The sequence below is a fragment of the Lagenorhynchus albirostris genome, chromosome 17, assembly GCF_949774975.1.
Source record: "Lagenorhynchus albirostris chromosome 17, mLagAlb1.1, whole genome shotgun sequence".
Lineage (NCBI taxonomy): Eukaryota > Metazoa > Chordata > Mammalia > Artiodactyla > Delphinidae > Lagenorhynchus > Lagenorhynchus albirostris.
Window position 1 is genome coordinate 21,913,334 of NC_083111.1, and position 23,050 is coordinate 21,936,383.

The following is a 23,050-nucleotide window of genomic DNA, read 5'->3' on the forward strand; positions in this document are numbered from 1 at the left end:
TAAAGAAAAGAAATGCTTCTAATTGTAATAGAACTATCTTAATCCTGAAAGGAGTATTTCCTTCAGCAGATCCCTTTAAAGCTTATTTTAAAAGACTTCTAATGGAGTTTCTTTGTATAAAGCAATATTCCTCAAAGTGTGATAGTTTAGTGGTTTTTACATAAAAGTGTTCTGTAGTCAAATTGTGGAAATGCTATGTTAGTGTTAAACTTTTTTTAAAAAAGCTTTATGAGTTTACAGAGTTTTAAATTACTTACATGAATTATGAGTCTCCAAGAGAAAATTATCTGACCTCAGAACTCAGAATTCTCTGGGGTTTTAATTATTATTATTATCATTATTTTTAATAATCAGTAAGTTTTAGAGTTTCTTGAGACAAACTTTAGAAAATGCTGATTGAAAGCATCCACGTACATATTTGAAAGAAAATGTTCATTGAGATAAAACAAGTCTAACGGGGATAGAAATAATAAAAAAATATAGTATCCAAGATCATTATTAACCAGCCTGCCTTGTCTTTACTTACCTTGCTAGTAGCTAGGAAACACAGAAGGGAAATATAACCATAAAAGCCTGGGTATTTTTTTCCAAGCATTTGACACCATGCTGAATAAAAATTTTTGAGTGCAAATTTTCTGTAAAATTCAATTCTATCATAAACAAATGATAAAAATCAAGGTCAAAGGTTAAAATAAAATGGAAGAAAATTTTAATAATTTGTAATAAAGCACTTTAAAATATTGTTCCTTATTTTGCCACAATCACAGAATTTTTTCAACACTGTTGGGAACGTTATAAACAGCCTTCAAGGAAACATCTTAAAGAACAGTTTTAAGTTTCCCTTTAGAAATTTAAAATTTCACCATTTCATAGCTGATGGTTTACCAATAGCACCAGTTCATCAGGGTGGAAATGTACCACATAGTTGACCTGTTTAGTGGTGTAAGGAAGAATAGCTTACTTTGAAAAGTCCATCTGAAGAAAAAGCTTGCTGAAGAATCATTTGCTCCTACAAAGTGTAAGTAAACTCCCTTTTCTGGAGTTAATAATGAAAACCAAATAGAAAACATAGCTGAGTCAACACCTCATTAATGGGGTAATCAGTGAATTCTATACAACAGTCTGTACAATTCTATACAGCTACTTGCACCAGTGAGGAAGAAACTCCATATAGGTTGGGGAGAGTGAGAAAGAGATGCAGAGAGACAGACACGAACTGAGAGGAAGGTCTTACCTCCACACATTGAGGATGGCACCTGAGCATCGTCAGTAGATCAAATAAAGCCAGTCAGCTCTTAACCAGGTGGTGATGAGGCCGTGGTGGCTGTTTTAGAACTCTTGGCTTGCCTAGAATAGTGTTTTCAGTTCCCTTTATAAGTAAGTGAAGACTGTTGGCAAACCTTTCTAAGCTGCATCTGGTATATACAAAAGTTTCTTTAAAAAGACTAAAATTTAACATGGGAGGTAAAGCAGTGTTCCTGTTCTTGTATAGTTTGGTGGTCCAGGTCTCATGTACATTCTCAATAATAAGAGAATAAAGGTTATATTTCAGTGAAAGTGAGAAATCAAATAGTGGTGCAGTATTAAAAATCTTGATCTTAAAAAATTCTGTTGGGGGAATTCCTGGGTGGACCAGTGGTTAGGACTCTGCACTTCCACTGCAGGGGGCCCAGGTTCGATCCCTACTTGGGGACCTAAGATCCTGCAAGCCGCATGGTACAGCCAAAAAACAAACAAACAAAACTCCTATTGGGATTCATTAAGTGAATCTGACAGTGTTAATACATAGGTCATTTATTATCAAAGGAGAAATGTTATCCAAAGTAAGCAATTGTAATACTGTATGAAAATATTTTTATATACAAATAGAGTGTCAAAATTAAATATATACATTCCATTAATTAAAAGTCCAACATATATTATTCTCTTAAAAATATAGTTCCCAAATTGCAAACTCATTTAGACAAATTTTATTACACATAAATGACAAAAGTAACTTAGTACTATGGTTTAACATTCTTAGAACAGATGACTTTCTATTTTGTGAAATTATTCTTTATCTTCATTTTAAAACATCTGTTATATCATTTATTAAAGGCACTGTGTTATACATTCATGTTTAATTACATCTCTCAATTATCTTGGATTCCTTTATGCTACTGCTTCTTTAAGCTGTATGACTCTTGTTCTCATGGGCCTTATGCATATCTCACTGTAACTCTGAAACATTTCCAGCACAGATGACAATTTCCACTCTCATTGCAGTATGCTGATGCATAGTGGGCCATACAATTGGTAATAATGAAATGTTAATTTTTAATCCTTGTAAACTTTATACATTTCACAGAATTTATATGTCTTCTGAAAATTTTAAACAGGTTTAAAAAGTATTATTGCAACTAATATCTTACATAGATTATCTTACAAAAATCAGTTCAGAATTAATACCGATTGATATATGTCCTCATGCATGTGAAATAGTTTGTTGATTGCAGCGTTTCCACTGTTGGTTGCAGTGGTTTCCACTGTTCATGTCCATCTTCTAGCACTACAGTAAGGATTTCTCAATTGCCATAATCCGTTTTTACCAGGATGCATTCAGTAACTTCCAGAAGGCATTTTACCCTGGAAAATTGCATAAGCAGATAGATTCTTGGAGGATACAAATAAAGCTCTTAAGTTTTTATATTGCCACTCCGTATTTTTCAATGTTCTTTAGCGCCCCTCAAAATTTTATTCCAACAAGTTTTTATCTTTTGTAGTAGTATCTTTAGGAAACACAGGTCATTCTGTTTTTTCTGTTCCTTTAAAGACTTATTCTCTTCCTAGAGAAATACATAAAAAAAGTTTGTAAGTTCATATTTTTATAAAAATACACATTTTAAAATATTTAATCTTTAATATCCATTATGCTAGCTTATACTAAAAATTTGGTTTAATTAAAAAGAATCTTGAATGATATTTTTTAAAATATGGTTTCTAACTATAATTGTGATCATTGATGTGTAGGAAAGTCAAGGTTGTTGTGGTTTAAGATTTAGGATTAATTAAAGAGCTATGTTAGGTGGATGTCATTTTCACCACTGCAACAGTGGACATAAAGAGTGCTATTTAAACTTTTGTGAGAAAGATTTGTACATTATTCAATTGAGTTTTTTACAATGGAAAAAATGTTTTTATGGAAGGAATAATTAATACTGAAAATATTCAGTTTATTTTGTCAAAGATGATTAATAAGGACATACCTGATAAAGCTTGTTCCCTAGTCTTCCCTAGAGTATGGAAGATGCCTGCCTCATAAGCTAGTTTTCAGTCCCTGACAAAAATCTAATAAGGGCTACCTGTACAACCTACAGAAAGTGGAGAAAGAGATACCTCACACGGAAAAGACATATAAGAGAGTAGCTGTGCATATATACTCAGTTATATTTCTGTGAGTCTCTGGGAAGTGGATTAGTACAGGGTTGAGTAATTTCTTCATTTAAATAACAACCAATTATTGGGTGTTTGCTAGGTCAGGTATTGTGATCAGTGCTATACATACATTATTTCATTTTATCTATTTAGTAATTATTAAATTGATGATTTCACCTTTCACATTTGAGGAAACTGAGATGTAAAGAGGATAAATAAGCCGCCATTGTCACACATCAAGTAAATATAATGACTGGGTCTTAAGCTTGTTTGTCCTATTTTTAGTTTAGTCACATTCAGATCTCTTTTAGCTATATATTTAATAACAGTAACACATACCCTTTAAATAATGCATTTAAAAGATTAGAGGACAGATTTCAAAGATAAATATGAAGGAGAATTTCTCATATTCTTCTCTTTAATGAGGGTCCCAGGACATCTTTAAAAAGTACAAATTGAAGTTTATGTGACTAAGCAGGTTTGAAATACATAGATGTGAATATTTCATGACTTTTCTCAAAGATCAAGATTGAACATTCATTAAAAAGACAAAAAAAAACAAAGAACTGTGATTTTGCCTCTGTAATCCTGGGAACACAGATGTTATCTCCTTTTTCTAAACTTTCTTTCTAAATTCCCTTAGCCAGAGGCCCTCAATGTATTTATTTATATTGCTCAGTTATTCATTTCAACTATTCCACTTCAGGTGGAATTCCTAGAGTTTCCTGAGTCCCAGGGTGTGCAGACTCACACTGCTTCTCTAAGAGGAATAAGGAATTTCCGTATATATATATAGTGGTCAAATAACGGAAGTGTGAAAAAGGAATCTATCACTCTCATGAACCAGGTGTGTTCATTTTTCTGTCTCATCCTAGTTAATATTTATATCATTGTAATGTATAATCAGATTTAATTAAATATTCTGACTTTTTCATTCATATTTTCTACATTGGTATATAATTTTGTGTAATAATCTAATAGAATGTGTGCAAGTATATATAAATATAGAATATTCAAATACTATTATACATATACAGTATATACTGTACAGTCTATACTAATAAAATAGGTATAAAATGGGTTCTCATTTTTAGTATGTATTTCTGTACTAGAGTAACGTTTTTTCATTGTGTCTTGTTGTTTAGTTTATTTTCTCCTATATTGTTCATGTCCTTTGCTATTACCTACTGAGGTTTTAATTTTGTTTCTTTTTAAAAAATCAATGCTCTGACATTTTCCCTAGCTTCTTTAATTTTAAAATAGTGGTTTTTAAAAATTCAGTTTAAAGGGATCCAATTTCTAAGGGGTACCTCCCTTCTCCTTTTACCAACATTATAATGAATATTTTCAAAATCGAGCATATAAAAGGAAACAATTCAAAGAGAAATATTAAGGAATTAAGTTGAGTAAAAAGCTGATAAGAAAACTATACAATCACTCTTACCAAATTCTTAGTGGGTTGGGCTTCACCCAGGGAAGTTGATTTTCTTCCTTTACCCTTAAAAACCAAGTCATATTTATAATATTGATTATTAATCCTTTATTACTCCTTCCATTAATATAATTGCTAATTTTCATATTACTCTCAGCCCATCTAATCTATTTGAATATCTACTTTAAATTATTTATTGTTAGTGTGGCAGAATACTAATTTCATTTAGAAATTGAATAACAGGGAGAAGGGAGAAACAAGAGAGGTTAGTCTTCCGAATAACCTGGATGCATAATTTTGCAAATATGCCCAGCATTGTGTTAATTGCTGTGAGGTATGAAAAGCTAATATAGAAGGGTATACTAACAGAGACAAAAAATTAGAATTTTAATCAACATGAAAATAACATTAGCATTAAGTTGTTAAATCCTTATCATAAATTTTATTAAGCTTTACCCATCAGAAGCAAAATGAAATAACTATAAAAAGCTTGTAGCATGCCTAACTCACGAAGAAAATTCAATATAGCTGACCATCTTTAACATCTTGCCTTCTCATTTCAAGAAAAATTTGGATTGTAGCAGGTTAATTTTGTAACATAATTTCAAAATTTAAATTATTTGTGTATTTTCTTTTTCTACAATTAGTTGATTTTGGAATATGGTAATCAATGCAAAGCTCAACACATGAGAGAAAGAATTGCAAATATACAGCATACCTATAACCTTTAACCCTTTGATATCGCTAGTTTGCTCTGCATTCTTTTCAGTTAAGCCCTGACTTGAAGCTTATGCACAACATAAGCCATTACTAAGTAACTGGATGTGTAAGCAACATGAAACGAACTTGCTATTCCTGCATTAGATAGTACAGTAGTCTCTCTGTATTTGTGGGGGATTGGTTACAGGACCCCAGTGGGTACCAAAATCCAAGGATGGATGCTCAGGTCCCTTATATAAAATAGCACTGAATTTGCATATAACCAGGCACATGCTCCTGTATACTTTAAATCATCTCTAGATTACTTACAATACTCAATACAATGTAAATGCTATGTAAATAGTTGTAAACACAAAATAAATGCTGTGTAAATAGTTGTTGATGTGTCTTGACAAATTCGAGTTTTGCTTTTTGGAACTTTCTAGAGATTTTTTTCTGAATATTTTTGATCCACGGTTGAATCTGAGGATGCAGAACCATGGATATGAAAGGCTGACTGTACTTTAAATCACTATAAATAAGGATTAAGAGATGGTAGGCTAGAATGTAAAGTCTTCATGAATCTTAAGCTTGGCCTTAAAGGATGCATAGAACAAGAGAGATCAGATTACAGAAAAGAGAACAGTAGAAATTCCATATAAGGGACTAACATTATAAGGGGACAAGATTGGAAATAAGCTTGGCAAATCCACAACACCAAGAGGAGACTGGCTTGCATCAAGTAGATAATGTAATGATAAATGAAGTGGTCCAACTTATACGGTCCAATATATATTTTCATCACTGTCAGTAGGGCTCAAGGACAATCTTACCATTTTACCTTCTATGGGCAACTACTAGTATTAAAAATTAAAAACACACACAATCCTTTTTCTATCATAAAAATGTTAAAATTTTCTTTTAAAAATTATAAGAAATATTTTTGGCTTTATGTGGCAGCTGGTAACATTACTGAAGAGGGAGTAAAAATAATAATAGTAATTATAAAACATTTATTGAAACTTTTTAGTACTAAGCACTCTATATTATGTCATTTTCACATCCTATAATGTAGGTACTATATTTTTCTCCACTTTGCAGATGAAGAAACTGTTGTCTAGTCTCAAGATAATGTCTTCCAAATTTTGTTTTATTGTTTATATTTCATGACCACTAGCAGAGAAGTAGGAAAAAATTAGCGCTATACTTATCAAAATTATTGAGGCAAAAAACTTGAAAATTGTTGGACATAAATATGCCCAATTTTTATATACAAATATATTTGTTAAATACATTTGATTACCCGTTTTATTTGCTATGAGTTCTTATAAGTGTGTACATATATGGATTAAAATTATTAAGACATTTTAGAAATAAAAATTTACCATTCCTCACCCAACTTATCACACTAGCCTCCTTGACAGTTATTATGACAATAAAATTTATTATTTTCTTTATTTACTTTCCTTTTTTCTTTTCTTTTTTTTTCTTTTTTTTTTTTTTTTTTTTTTTGCGGTATGCAGGCCTCTCACTGCTGTGGCCTCTCCCATTGCGGAGCACAGGCTCTGGACGCACAGGCTCAGCGGCCATGGCTCATGGGCCTAACCGCTCCGCAGCACGTGGGATCTTCCCGGACCGGGGCACGAACCCGCGTGCCCTGCATCGGCAGACAGACTCTCAACCGCTGCGCCACCAGAGAAGCCCTATTTTCCTTTTTTAACTGAAGTATAGTTGACTTACAATGTTGCTTTCATTTATTTTTAGTACCTTTTTAAAAACAATTTCTTTGCCCTAGCCAAGAGATGAATAGGTACTTTACAAGTTGAGGCTTTCCTCTTCTAGAATTGAGTAAATGTATTTCAATTTTCTTATAAGCACTTAGATTTCTATGCTAACGGATTTGATCATCAGAGAATGATAGTATCTTATCACTGGAGTTGTTTACATTTTTGTACAAACAGTCCTCAGCTTACCTTGTTGGTGCAGTTCAACAGTGTTAATGTGCCCTGTGAAACTGTTGATAGGTGAAGATTGAAATCGTCACTGATATTCATTTTAAGGAATTGCTTCAACTTTCGAGCAGCACGATATAAAAATGAAGCTTCCTATTACAGAAAAAACATCAGAAGGGCTGTTTCAAATAAAATATTAAGAAGTGATAAGCTTTCCTAAGGAGCCTAAGGCCAGAACTGTATTGCTAAGTAACACCCCACCTCCACCCCAGTTTTCTTCTATTCCAGTTAATCGCATGACTGAAGAGCAACTAGACTGAAACTGTTTAGCTCCCAGGTGACAGCCTAAAGTGCCTAGAACCCAGTTTAATGATTATCTGACTTTTTAAAGTCTCTTTTCTTTGCTATGTGTGATCTTATCGCTTATGAGTGAACATATAACAAGTTTATTCAATTTTAAACAAGATAACTAAAGGAGAGGTCTTCTGGAAGCAGTAATAGTGAAAGGTATGTGTGACTTTTCTTGTTGTTATTATTTTTGCCCTTTTTGAGCTATGGACGAATAGCTGGCAATAAGAAAATAAAGGGCCTATTCACCTAAAACAAGTTTTTCAAATATTTAATGTAAGAAATTTAAAAAAAACCCAGAATTTATGGATATACTCTTAAATGCCATGAAGTTAACTCAGCTATTGTGAGTTTTAAAAAAGTCTATTGAATAGCACACTAGTTTCTGCAGAAAGAGATGACACAAATTTTTGTTGGAAGTTCTGTAGATTGTAATATTATACCAAATAGAAGTGGTAGTGGTTTGAAGATAAGCAAATATTGAAAGAAAAAATTTCAAAATGCCTACAACTAAATTACACCCATTACTTGTGTGTGTGTGTGTGTGTGTGTGCGTGTGTGTGCCAAGCATTTTCCTGCATAAAAATTTTAGAAATAAGAGATATGTGTCTTTGAATTCAGCAGTTCTTCTAGTATTTTCAAGGTGAAAATGAAATGCTAAAATTAAAAGGACTATTTATCAAATAAGCATAGGGCTATTTGTAAAATAAAAGTATAAAAGACCATAGTATAACTTAACATATCAATGGGAATTGTCGGGTTAGAGCCAAAAGACTGTGTTATTAATATAATCAATATAATTAACAGAGATATAAAAAATATAAGCTTCTATGAAATCAAGCTTGAATGACATATAAACTCCAAATAATTGTCATTACCTTATTATCATCACATGAATGTTTTTTAAAAAAGTTAGGTTCGTTATTCAGGCAATTGCTATCAAAGTCTATCATGCTGTCCTGTAATAAATAATATAAAATAATATGGTTAAACTGGGGACCTTTCTATCATGTAGTAATTATAAAAATAACAATGTTATAATACTTGGTATTTATATGTGCATTTTAAGGAAAATAACTTTAGTCTGACTTAGCTGACTAGGCAGGAAGAATAGTTATCTATAGTTGAAGAATAAACAAGTATATACACAAACCCTCACGTATTTAGAGCTTCCCCCAGACTCCATAGGTTAATCTCAGAAATCATTGAGAGAAACTGGCTTTTTTGGGGAAATAAAAGTACCCATTTTAGAAGTTATACTATATAGACAGCGTACTATAAATTTTGAAATCATGAAGTTGAGATGCATTTAAGAGGTTATTTGGTCCAATTTCCTGCCACTATCAAACAGCAACAAAGAGAATTTACTTTAGAATGAAGGCAAAGCCTCTTGACAGTGAGTAAAGTTGAAATTCATTCTGCAGCATTTTAAATAATCCAGTTGGGGATGTTTGAGGTAGAATTTAGCTGAGAAAAAAGTGAGATTTAATATGTGCATTGTCATTGTCATTGTCATGTAAGAGGCAGGGAAGGCAGACTGGCACATTCTCATTTTTCTTTTCTAAGGAATGTAGTATTAGAAGGTGGGGATTAGCTGAATCAAGAATGTACTTGAGGGCTTCCCTGGTGGCGCAGAGTCCGCCTGCCAATGCAGGGGACACGGGTTCGTGCCTCGGTCTGGGAAGATCCCACATGCTGTGGAGTGGCTGGGCCCGTGAACCATGGCTGCTGAGCCTGCACGTCCGGAGCCTGTGCTCCGCAACAGGAGAGGCCACAACAGTGAGAGGCCCACGTACCACAAAAAAGAAAAAAAAAAGAATGTACTTGACATATTAGGAAGAATTTCCTAAGGATTCAGATTCTTTATGCACAGGATTGGACTAGCTCTGTCCAGCAAACTAGCCATTCCATGCTATCAGAGCTTCTAGAAGGACTTCAAGCAATTTTAGCCTATGTGTTGTCATCTAAGGAACAGATAAAAAGTAGAGTAATGGCAGGATGTAATCATGGGCTTCTAATCTTCATCTGCCTCTCAGAAAAATATGCATTACTCTTCTCACCACTGAAAAGCATAAATGGTCTCTGGATTCATCCTGACTTTAAATGTATCTGTTTTATCTATAGGAATTACAGCCTGAACACGTAATCATTTATTTAACCATTCAACACTTACTACAGGCCAATGGGCAAAGTCCTCTGCCAAGCTTGATAGGGGAACAAAGACAAGAAAACACAGTCCCATTTTCTTATGCCATTTGATGTAAAGGGCAGATGCTGCATCCTTGGACACTTGTACATCACTTCTTATATTTGTAAAAGTATGCTTATGTAAACAGAAGATTTGTTAGTGCCAAACATCCCAGTCATACTGCAAATATCTCAAGTGCAAATAGATATATTTTTCTATAACTACCCTCATGTTGCCATTATACATATTCCTGAAAAGATAGTGGAAAATTAATGTTTGCCTGTTAAATCATTTTCCTATTGACTTGCATTTAACCCTAAGAAGGATAATAAATCATATATACATTTCTCTCTGATAAAACATGCTTTTCATTTTTGCCATGCCATCCATCAAATAAAGAAGATAAACAAATGTGCAGCTAATCTGTATGATTTTTTCCAATTTACCAAAAATATTATATGAACTAGTACCTATTTCTTGGAACATTTTAACCAATTGCATGACACACGAATATTTGAAAAGCCATATTGGTTAAGCCATTTCATTGCTCCAGGTATTTAACAAAACTCATTTTTGGCAGATACAGAAAGGGTGTTTTTATACCACGTAATTTGTTTGCCAGATGTGTACAGCAGTAGATAAAACTCTCACTTAAAAGTTTGACTTAAAAGGTTGACTCCTATAAAAGTCACAATTATAGTTGACTAGCTGACTTTAGTGCATTTTATGAATAGATTTAACATAAGCGTACATGAGTGCCAACTACAGTTGCTTTCTGAAATTGTTTCCATTTAAGCCCTGTGAGAAGGGTGGCTCAGACTAAGATAAGTAGAATCGTGGAGTTGGAAAGAACCTTATATATCTATCTTTTGATTTAACAAATAGTAGAATTACTTTATCAGTAATAGTTTCTTACAGGCATCTTGACATATTTGAATATTTCTTCATATTTATTATGAATATGAAAGAAACAAGAGACAAGCCAAGATCACATTGACTGTGAACTCAGTATTTTCCAGTGTAAAACATTATGTTACATAAGTTGTTCCTAAAATATCTAATGTTCTTTCGATTTGTAGAATTGCATCTTCTTTCATTTTAGCATAGTTTTCTTCTATCTTTGAATTTTTTTCTAAGGCATGCACAGTAGCCCCTTCCCCAGAAACACTAATTATATACACAGTTGATTTTCTATTTCACTTTTTTCTTTTATATATTTATATTTGATTTTTTTAAGATTCAATTTTGTGTGGTTTTCTCCAACATGTCTTCCATATGCCTGTTCTAATGGGGAACTCATGGTTACATGTGTTCTAAGTGAACTAATGTCTATTTACTGCCCATAAATGATTCTCATTGGCAGCTACATAACTGATAGCTGTCTCCTTTCTATTCTCCTTCTATTTTGTAGGTCTGGGCCTGAGGATTGGGGTTTTGATATGAAGAAGAAAGATTCAGTCTCGTGTCTTACTATTCTTTGAAAATGAACTTGGTCCCTACAGAAATCTTTTTCATTTCTGATTATCACTATCACAGCACACTCATGGCCCAAAGTCTTATGGCATATAAAGACTCATTTGGAGGACCTTTTGAAAAGTGAAACTTATTTTTAATGAAATCTGTAGCCTGTATGAAAATTGAAAAAGTCTGTATTGTTCTTGGAATCCTATTTCAAGTGTTACAAATTTTACCATTAGGTAGCTTACCAGATTATTGTAAGAATTGGTAGTTAATTCCTTGCTTAAATTAAAAGTCATTCATTTATTCTTCCATCAAATACTTGTCGAACGTCTACCATGTGCCATATAGTAGTGAAGAGAGAATTGTGATCAAAATCACAGAGGGTTCCTTCCTTCAAGAAATTTACTGTCTGGTGGTAAAGACAGACATCAATCCAATAATCACAATCAAATCTCAAATTAATAATTGTTATGACTAAAAAGTATATGCTACCATAAAGCCTATAAAGAAGGATTTTACTTAGGAACCTCAGTAAAGCCTTCCCTAAGAAAGGAACACTTCAACTGAGATCTGAAGCATGAGTAAACTAGAGAAAAAGAAAATAGAGGAAGAGTAAAGATGTAGAAAACAGCATGTATGGCTTCAGTTAAGTGGGAGGGAATAATGGCAGATAGGCTGCTGGATGAAAGAGAGCAAGGGAAAACCGGTATATAGCTGAGAAAGCAAGAGAAATCACCAGTTTCATACGAAAGAGATCTGGAGGAAACTAAATTATGCTGGGGCTTAAGGACATGTTCAGGAGCTTTGTCTTGATCCTAAAATCAATAATTAATGACTAAATACCTTTTTCAAAGATCATATTAATAGCAGCATGGTAAATGGTTTGGAAAGGTTCAAGAAAGTATGTGTGTGAATCTTTCGGAGACAATTACATAGTGCTTGAAATAATGGTTTATTGGACTTGGTGGTGGGAAAGCATGTAGAGATAGGTGAAAAGACTTGAGAAATATTTAGAAAGCCAATATAACACTATTTGAGAATTAAAGTTAAGGAAGATTGACAGACCAGGGCTGATCCCTGGGTTTCTGGTGTGTGCAGCAGGATATACTGTGTTGCCTTTCACTGAGATAGGGAATAGTAGTAGAGATGGTGTGAGTAAAATATGTTTGGTTTTAAACAGATGAAGCTTGAGTTTACATTCAGAGATCCAAGAACATACATAAAGAAGCCAGAAAGTTAGAAAACCTGGGGAATAGACTGTTTTAAGAAGGTGGTGATCCATAATATACAATGCCAACTGAAAGGTCAAGTTGTCTTGTACAAAATCTATTCACATAAAGAAAGCGAGTCTAAATTAGAAAAACAGCTGATAATAGATGGTAAAATGAAGTATTAAGCAGATATGATATTTGTTTTGAGATAATATTTATAAGCAAGAACATATGCTTATAATAAAACATGCTTATAATAAAAATCTTTCAAAAGAAAAAGGTGTTCTATATAAGCATATATTCAAATGTATATGCATATGCACAAACATGAACATATGTCTAAGAATTGACTAATTAATCTTCATTTAACTTGCTGGGATAATCAATATTCTACTCCTTCTGTAAAACATATTGACTAATGCTCACAGTATACCAAAGACTCCCAACTCCAGTTTCTGATATACTCGTGTTTTTTCATTCACAATTGGAATTGCATATTTACTAAGTCAATTCCTTAACACTAAGTTATACTTATTATTTAATTAGATCACTTAATTAAATACTATATAAGTCAAAGAATATTAGAATGAAAATACAGTTGTGTGTAGGACTTCCAGTTTCCAGTCTGGGAGGTAAGGAGCTTAGAAGTCACCATTCCATCATAACAACAAGTAAAATGCTGAACAAACTGAAGAATCAGCAACTCTTCTTATATCTGTCAGAGAAGTGAGGTCACAGGGTAAACTGCCTCCTCAAATATTGGAGAAACAGACAGCTGATGCAATAATTACAATTTAGAGAACCAGAAACCCAGGAGCGGAAACCTCCATGTGAACCAATGCTGGGATAGAAAAACCTGAACTGTAATTGCTGAATTACTGGAAGCTCAGAATGGACAAGTCTTAGAGATAAAATTCCAAGGGGACCTACCACTGGAGGTCCCCCCTTTGCTCACACTTTTTCTGAGCTTTACTTACAGGAGTTCTATAAGGTCCTCACAGTGAATATGAGAAAAATCCCCATGTGCTTCTGGCAGAGAGAGGAAAAAAGCATTGATTTTGAAATATGCCAGAGTGTTATGTTATTCTTAACAAGGCCTCCCCTTACGAGAACCTAACCTGCTGGAATTTTATCAGAGCCTAACCTATCTGGGGTAAGGGAAATACCCAGCTCCAGTCCTTGCTAGACATCCTTTCTCACCTAAGTGGATAGGTATTGAGAAGCACTGGTAAAGTTTACAATCCAGGGGCACAGACTCATCAAAAGACTGAGACCTAATCAAAGGACTATAGAAAGCTTCCCATCTCCCCACACCTTATCACTATATTACTAAAAGCTCATTTACCACAGGTTTATTTATGCAGAACATCATGTCCACCTTCCAACAAAAAATTACAAAGCATACTAAAAGGCAAAAAGCACAATTTGAAGAGACAGAACAAGCATCAGAACCAGAGATAGATATGGCAGTGATGTTGAAATTATCTGACTGGGATTTTTTTTTTTTTTTGGCGGTACGCGGGCCTCTCACTGCCATGGCCCCTCCTGTTGCTGAGCACAGGCTCCAGACACGCAGGCCTAGTGGCCACGGCCCACGAACCCAGCCGCTCCGCAGCACGTGGGATCCTCCCGGACCGGGGCACGAACCCGTGTCCCCTGCATTGGCAGGCGGACTCCCAACCACTGCGCCACCAGGGAAGCCCCTGACTGGGAACTTTTTAAAAAAATTATTATTATGCTATGACCTTTAATGGGAAAATATGCAGAAAAAATGGATAATGTAAACAGAGAGATGGAAATTCTAAGAAAGAATCAAAAAGAAATGCTAGGGATAAAAAGCACTGTAATGGAATTATGGGCTCTTTATTAAATTAGACATGGCTGAGGAAAGAATCTCTGAGCTTGAGCATATGACAATAGAACTTACAAAACTGAAAAGAAAAAAATAAAAAAATACCAGGGGAAAAAATGGAACAGAATATCTAAGACTGTGGACAACTACAAATTGTGTAACATATACATAGCAAGAATATCAGAAGAAAGAGAGAAAGGAACAGAAGCAATATTTGAAGCAATAATGGCTGAGAATTTTTCCCAAGTCAATGCCAGACATCAAACCACACATCCAGAAAGCTCACAGAATACCAAGCAGGATAAATGCCCCAAGTCATATACCTAGGCATATCATATTCAAACTTTAGAAAATCAAAGATAAAGAAAACATCTTGAGAGAAGCCATGGGGGTCAGCGGGGGAAAATTACTTACAAAAAAGCAAAGATAAAGATTGCGTCCAATTTATCTTCTGAAATCATTCAAACAAGAAAAAAGTGAAGTGAAATATTTAAAATATTGAGAGAAAAACCCACCAACCTAGAGTTCTGTAATCTGAGAAATTAGCCTTCAAAGGGAAAAAAGAAATAAAGACTTTCTCAAACAAAAATTGAGGTAATTTGTTGCCAGTAGAACTGCCTTGAACAGAATGTTAAAAGTTCTTTAGAGAGAAGAAAAATGATACAGATCAGAAACTCAGAGCTACATAGAAAAAGAAAGAGCATCAGAGAATGAATAAATGAAGAAAAAAATAAAAACTTTTATCTTCTTATTCTGAATTGCTCTAACACTTTGATTAAAATAATAATGGCAACAATGCATTTAACTATATATAATTTGATTACATATATACATATATATATATATACATATATATAAAATACATGCTTATATATAAGTGAAATCAATGAAGCAGTGATATGAGGGACAGGAGGAAAGAAAAGAATTATTAGGAATATTTTGTTATTTTAAGGTACTTGTACTACTTGTGAAGTGGCACAGTTATTTCAAAGTGGACTTGGATTAGTTGCAAATATATATACCAAACTCTAGGGCAACCAGTAATGAAAGTTTAAAAAGAAGTATAATTGTTATGCTAAGAAAGGACAGAAATGGAATCATAAAATGTCACAATCATAAAAGACCAATAAAGTGTGAAGACAAAAATAGGAACAAAGAATAAGAGCAAAAAATAGAAAACAGTAAAAAACATACGGTAGATATTGGTCCAACTATATCACTTTAAAATGTCAACAGTCTAAATACACCAATTAAAAGACAGAGATTGCCAGAGTGGGTCAAAAAAACACAACCTAATTATATACTGTCTATAAAAAACCTACTTTTAATATAAAGACACATATAGATTAAAAGTAAAATGAAGAAATATATACTATGCTAACATTAATGAAATGAAAGCAGGGTAGCTATGTTCATTTTAAACAAAGCCAACTTCAGAGCAAGGAAAGTTATCAGGATGAAATGGACATTACATAATGATAATGGAGACAATTTTCCAAGAAGATATGATAATTCTTAATGTGTACGCGGCTAACAACAAAGAGTCTAAATACATGAGGGAAAACTGATAGAATACTAAGAGAAGTAGATGAATCCACTATTATAGTTGAAAACTTTAATATCTTTCTATCATAAATGGACAGATCCAGCAGGCAGAAAATCAGTAAGGACATAGTTGAACTTGACAGCACAATCAATTAACTCTATATAGTTGGCATGCATAGACAACTTCATACTTCATCCAACAGCAGCAGATTACATAGTTTTCTCAAGAGCACATTGAATATTCTCCAAAGAGAGCAAATTATGGGCCATAAATTGAATCTTAACAAATTTAAAAGAATAGAAATCATATAATGTCTGCTATTAGATCAAAATAGAATCAAACTAGAAATTAATAACAGAAAGACAGCTGGGACATCCCAAAGTATTTGGAGATTAAACAATACACTTTGAAGTTATATGTGGATTGATTGAAGAAGAAATTTCAAGAGAAATTTTAAAATATTTGAAATAAATAAAAATATAACATTGAAATCTGTAGGATGCAGTGAAAGCAGTGCTTAGAGGGAAATTTATAGTATTGACTGCATGTGTTAAATAAGGAAAGTATCTAAAATCAATAATCTAAGCTTCCACCTTAGGGAACTACAAAAGGAGAGAAAATTAAATCCAAAGTAAGCAAAAGACAAAAAAAAAAAAAGTAATAATAAAAGTTAAAGCAGAGATCAATTAAATTGAAAACAGGAAATCAATAAACTCAACAAAACAAAAAACTTCTCCTTTCGAAATATAAATAAAATTGATAAGCCTTAGCCAGATTAACTAAGAAAAAAAAAAAAGACACAAATTTCCTAATATCAAAAATGAAAGAGGGGACATCATTACAGATCCCATGAACATTAACAAGGATAATAGATACTCTAGATGATAATTGATAATCTAGATGAAATTGACCAATTCCTTAAAAGACACAATCTGCCAAAATTTACCAAGAAATAGGCAATCTGAATAGGCCTATATCTATAAAAGCAATTCAATCAATTGTCAATAAGCTTACAAAACAGAAGCACCAGGCCCAGATGGGTTCACTGATTATTTCTATCAAACTCTTAAGGAAGAAATCATAGCTATTGTCTATAATCTCTTCCAGAAGAAAGAAGCAGAGGGAATACTTCCTATCTTGTTATATGAGGCCAGGCTTACACTAATACCAAAACCAAATGAAGACAGTACAAGAAAAGAAAACCACAGATCAATATATCTTGTGAAAATAGATGCAAAAATCCTCAACAAAATATAAGAAATTGAATCCAACAATGTATAAAATAATTATACACCATAACCAAGTGATATTTACCCATATATGTAAGACTGGTTCAACATTCAAAAAAATCAAAGAATGTAATCTATCACTTTAAGAGGATAAAGAAGAAAAATCACATGATCAAATTAATAGATGCAGAAAAAGCAGTTGACAAAATCCAACATCCATTCATTAAAAACAAAACAAACAAACCCCCCCCCAAAAAAACCTCTCTGTAAACAAGGACTAGAGGGGAACTTCCCCAGCTTGATAAAGAGCATCTCCAAAATCCTATAGCTAATAGCATACTTAATGGTGAGAAACTCAGAACTTTCCTATGATCAGAACAAGGCAAAGATGTCCCTCTCACCATTGCTTATCAACATTGTATTTTGAAAAAACGTAGGTGATTCAATATGACAAGAAAAGGGAAAAAAAGATATAAAAATTAGGAAGGATGAAATATAACTGTCTTTTTTACTAGATGACATTGTAATTTATGCAGACAATCCTAAAGAATCAACAGGAAAAAAAAAAAAACCTCCTGGAACTAATAAATGATTATGCAAGGTTGCAGTATACGAAGTTAGACAAAAGTTAATAGTTTTCTTCTATACTAGCAATGAACAAATGGAATTTGAAATTAAAAACACAACACATTTAGAGTAATTAGGTATAAATGTAACAAAATATGTACACGATCTTTATGAGGAAAACTACACAACTCTGGTGAAAGATCAAAGGAGACCTAAATAAATGGGAAGATAGTCCATGTTCATGGATTGATGGATTGGAAGACTCAACGTTGTTAAGATGTTTGTTATTCCAGCTTGACCTATAGATTTATCATAATCTCAAAAATATCAGCAAGTTATTTTGTGATATCAAACAACCTGATTCTAAAACTTATATGGAGAGGCAAGGAGAGGACTTGTTTACTAAGGTTGTTCATACAGACAGGTGGGGAATCAACAGATTAACATTCTGTCATTTAATGACTGCATTTGTGATTAGCCTTACATCCACAGTGACTGATTTCTTAAGAACTTAAATGTTTTTAAATATCATTTAATATCAGCATTCTAGCCAGAGGTGATTTTACCTAGACAAGGTGAATACCGAGATAGAAGTGTAACGTTCTCTTGCCACCTAGGGTCCCATAAAAGTGGCCCAGCATATATTGAAACCATAGATTCCTGCCTTAGCTATATCAAACCTCAGACATTTTTAAAATTGAGACATAATTGACATATAAGCTTTGTTTCAGGTGTTCAACAATAATTTGATATTTTTATACATTGCAAAATGATCACCACAATCAGTCTAGTTCGATAAGTTTAGTTAACATCCATCACTACACATAGTTACAATTTTTATCTTGTGATGAGAACTTTTGAGGTTTACTCTATTAGCAATTTTCAAAGTATACAATACAGTATTATTAGCTGTAGTCACTGTGCTGTACATTACATCCCCAAGACATAATTCCCAGTTTTCTCGGATCATTCTGGATTATACCAGAATTACAACCTGTTTGGTTAGCTCCCCCTTGCATTCTTAAAAGTGTTTCAGTTTGGGCAATAACATATTTTCTCACCCTATTTGTACTATGGTGTTTTGATTTTGGTTTGCATGATATGGTTTTCCTATCTTTTAACTTTTTAAATTATTTTGAACATAAAAATATTTTAATGTCATATATATTACTTGCTTATCATTATTCAAAGAATACTGAGATATATAATGAAAACCTTAAAATTTTTCTCCACTGCCCCCACTAGAATCACCTACCTGAGGTGATTCATATTAGCAGTTTGATACGAATACCCTTCTTGCTCAAAAAACCTATGCATATGTGTAATGTACATACATGCATACAAAAGTCACACATATACATGCATATATAGGGATTATGAAGGCACTTTCCTTTACCATTTAAAAATATAGGATCATAATATATACATTACTCTTCGGTTTGTTTTGTATTATTTTCACTTTATATTATGATCATCATTCTAAGTCAAACATATCTAGGACAGCTTTTTTAAAATAGCTACATAATATTCTACATTAAGTGTATTCCAATGTTTATTCAACACTTCTCTTATTGATGAAAAAAGTCAATATTTGCTCCAACAAACAATACTACAATAGATATCTTTGTATGTGTATGTGTGTTTATATATTTGTATGTGTATATTATCTCCTTTTATATTAATGTTTGCATTTTTGTAGAATTGGTTCCCATAATTGAGACTTGCTGAAGGAAATGGTATATTCATTTAAAAATCATTGTGTTCAGTAAAAATGATTCATGATTCTACCAGCAAATAAGGGAGCCCGTTTTGTCACATCCTTGTCAGCACCAGATGTCATAAGCCTTTCACAATTTTACCAATCCTGATATGTGAAAATTTGTGCCTCATTATAGCTTAAATTTTCACTTCCATGACTACTAGAGAATGAGCATCATTTCATGTTAATTGACAGTTTGCATCTCCTTTTCTATGAATAGCCTGTTCTTAACAATTTTCTTAGGTTGTCTGTCTTTTACTGATCAGTTTCTACATTTTATATAAGGATTTTTTTTAAACTTTCTATGTTTTGTTTCAGGTGTATTTCTTACATAATGCATATTTTTTATACAATTGGTTTTAAGTTCAGAGATTAAAATAATTCATATTTATTATCAGATATTCTTTACTATTTCTTTATGCTCCTTTTCATTTGTTTTTTAATTTTGGTATATTGTTGGCTTTAGCATTTATTCTTTGTTATGAATAACTATGCTCTGATATTCAAGAACTGGGGGAGATATTTAATAGCTAAAATGTTTCCTACTAAATTTTATGCTAAAATTCTAAGGTGAATATACAGTAGTATTAATTAACAACTATAAGTTAATTAATCAAAGCTCTGAGGCTACCAAAGTGTGATTATGTTATTTCCAGTCCTTCCTATGACCAAGAGTAGCCAAAGTAAAGCAATTCTAATGAAATTTATTGTCATTTTGCTTCTCACTTAACTTACATTCATAAAATAGTATGTTTTATATTGCGTGTCTCCATAGTACATAAACAATAGCGGAAATAGAAAGTTAAGTGCTTTAACAATTAATATTGATGGTCATTCTGTAGAGAACAGGCCAGGAATAAAAGCAAAAAAACACCAGTCCAAAAATAACATTGAAAATGACTATATTATCAAATATAGTGTATCAAAATAATATAAGTACCCTCAATATGCTTTTTATGCAGAAAAGTTAGGAAAGAAAATTTGTTAATGTGAATTTCAACTTGTGAAAATACCTCTATAGAATTTCTTTGATGAGGCACAATTATAAAAAAGTCAATCATACAAAATACTATATATAAAATAGATAACAAGATCCTACTATATAGCAGAGAATATATTCAATATCTTGTAATAACCTGTAGTGAAAAAGAATATGAAAAAAAATATATATATATGTATAATGGAATCACTTTGCTGTACACCAGAAACTAACACAACACTGTAAATCAACTGTACTTCAATAAAAAAAAATTAAAAGTCAATCAGCCAGCAAAATTCATTAGAAACTCTTATAGTGTTATGAATACGAAACAAAGGGGGATACCACGAAAGGGTAATGAATAAATCTTAGTTTTATTATTTATTTACTTATTTTTTTTTTGCGGTACACGGGCCTCTCACTGTTGTGGCCTCTCCCGTTGCAGAGCACAGGTCCCGGACGCGCAGGCTCAGCGGCCATGGCTCAGGAGCCCAGCCGCTCTGCGGCATGTGGGATCTTCCCGGACCGGGGCACGAACCAGTGTCCCCTGCATCGGCAGGCGGACTCTCAACCACTGCGCCACCAGGGAAGCCCTAAATCTTAGTCTTAAACCCATTTTTTATCTTGTGTAAAATTGTATATGCCTTGCATGTCTTTTCTGGAAGTGAATATATTTGCTATATTTATGGGATGCCTTTCCAGTGTTAGCAACACCCCTTAGATACATAACTTGATATTTTATTCCTTTGTGTTAATCAAGGTGTGGCTAGGTAAGCTTGGGGATAAGAAACAGTGTTCCAGGACTGGTATTATTCAGCAATTGGCAGATTTCCCTAGATATCAATGTTCATGTCAAATAGAAACACTGAATAATTACTGAAACCTGGCAGCATATCCACCTATAGCTGGTGTAGTGCCACAGATCAAGAAGTTGTGCATATCTACTCTGGATGTGTAGGAATGTTATTATGAGACATATATAAAAGTTTCATACAGGGCATCCATTCTCTGTTTCTTCTAAATAGACTGTAGTCCTACATCAGTGCAAAGGGAAGAACACTGAAACTGAGGTGTGGATAACTGCATCTTAACATTTCCACTATTTGCATTAAATAATTTTTCAGCAGTAATGGACTTCAGAGATTATGCAAGCCAAATTTCTAATCTTATGAATTAGAAAAGTAAGGCACAACAGCAGTTAACTGACTTGTTCAAAGTCTCAAAGACAAAGTGGCAAAGCTGGGACTCTGACCCAAACATTTTCATTCCAGAACAGTAGACCTATAACACCATGCTGACATATGGTAGCCTCTCCTTGAATTTCTTCATCTGTAAAACTGAGTTCATTGAACTTGAGAAGTAGTTTTCATACAGGATTACCCCAGGTAATCCTGGGGTTCCACAGGATGACTTGGGGGGCCCTTATAAATAGGCATGAGATGATGCATAATAGTCAAGGTTCAGGGCCTCACTGGAGTTCTATGTAGGGGTCATTTGAAAAAAAAATTTCATGGATTAATAAATATTGAAATCACAGTTATTAATGATTTACTTCCAAGTTCTATAGATGCAAAATCATCATGCATAAGTTTGAAGTTCAATAGAATTTCACCCTGATAAATCAAGCAATTTATAGTCTCCTCTTTTTCTCTCCAGCTGCTGGGGGATATTTCAGTCCCACTACTCCTTTTGGGAACTTTGCTCTAAGAACTCCATCTACTCACTACTTTTTATTTACTTGTTTCTGGTGCAAGAACTACATTTCATCAGTTTTTAAGTTTTCCATTGTATCTTCATAAAATCAAAGAGTTACTGCTTGATTGACAGTATCAATAGTCACACATTCCCAAACTTTCAGAGGACATCCACTGTCATATGTAAACTCTGAATACTGAAATAACCATCTTTCTGAATGTTTTTCATCTCTAATTTATTTTATATGAGCCATATGAATTATCTTTCTAAATCCCAGATCTAATTCTATGAAGTTTATGAAGTTTAAAAAGCCATCAATGGCTCCCTATTACATAGTCCTAGAAAATCAAGTTCACATTCCTCAGGTTGCCACACAAGGTCTTCCAAGATCTGATCACAGCCTAACTTCCAAACTTTATACACTCACATCTCAACCAAAGCTCAAGCCACATAGGCCATTGACTGTTAAAGGCAACTCCCCAACTCCCATACCTTATAAGTTTCTGTCTCTAAATATTTTTATCTTTAATATCAGCATTATCCCATTGTGTTATAATTCTTTATTTAAAAGTTTGTCTCTCCTTCAAAACTGTGATCTTACAGGACTGGGACTTTGTCTCATAGACTGGTCTTTTTTATACTCATGTTCAATATCTAACAGCTTACCAACAAGGGATTAATTTCCAAAATATACAAACAGCTCATATAGCTTAACATC

General features: G+C 33.2%; 2 protein-coding genes across 4 annotated transcripts in view; one reads left to right on the plus strand and one right to left on the minus strand.

The window, feature by feature from the left end:
- The window catches only part of ZC2HC1A (zinc finger C2HC-type containing 1A), a 234,526-nt gene that overhangs the window by 77,863 nt on the left and 133,613 nt on the right, over positions 1-23,050 (plus strand). The window contains exon 10 of one of the 2 annotated variants that reach the window (XM_060128010.1): positions 9,970-10,127. The exons of the other annotated variant lie outside the window; for it this stretch is intronic. Within the exon in view, the coding sequence (XP_059983993.1) occupies positions 9,970-9,991 (22 nt within the window). The 3' untranslated portion in view covers positions 9,992-10,127. Of the gene's footprint in view, positions 1-9,969; positions 10,128-23,050 lie in introns of those variants that run through there. 2 annotated transcript variants of the gene reach the window in all.
- Positions 2,021-23,050, minus strand: part of IL7 (interleukin 7) — a 54,252-nt gene continuing 33,222 nt past the window's right edge. Inside the window, exons 3-6 of one of the 2 annotated variants that reach the window (XM_060128013.1) lie at positions 8,724-8,804; positions 7,519-7,650; positions 4,859-4,912; positions 2,021-2,825 (exon numbers count right to left, since the gene is read on the minus strand). In XM_060128013.1, the coding sequence (XP_059983996.1) occupies positions 2,706-2,825; positions 4,859-4,912; positions 7,519-7,650; positions 8,724-8,804 (387 nt within the window). In that variant the 3' untranslated portion in view covers positions 2,021-2,705. The remainder of the gene's footprint in view (positions 2,826-4,858; positions 4,913-7,518; positions 7,651-8,723; positions 8,805-23,050) is intronic. The other variant, XM_060128012.1, reaches the window with a different exon arrangement.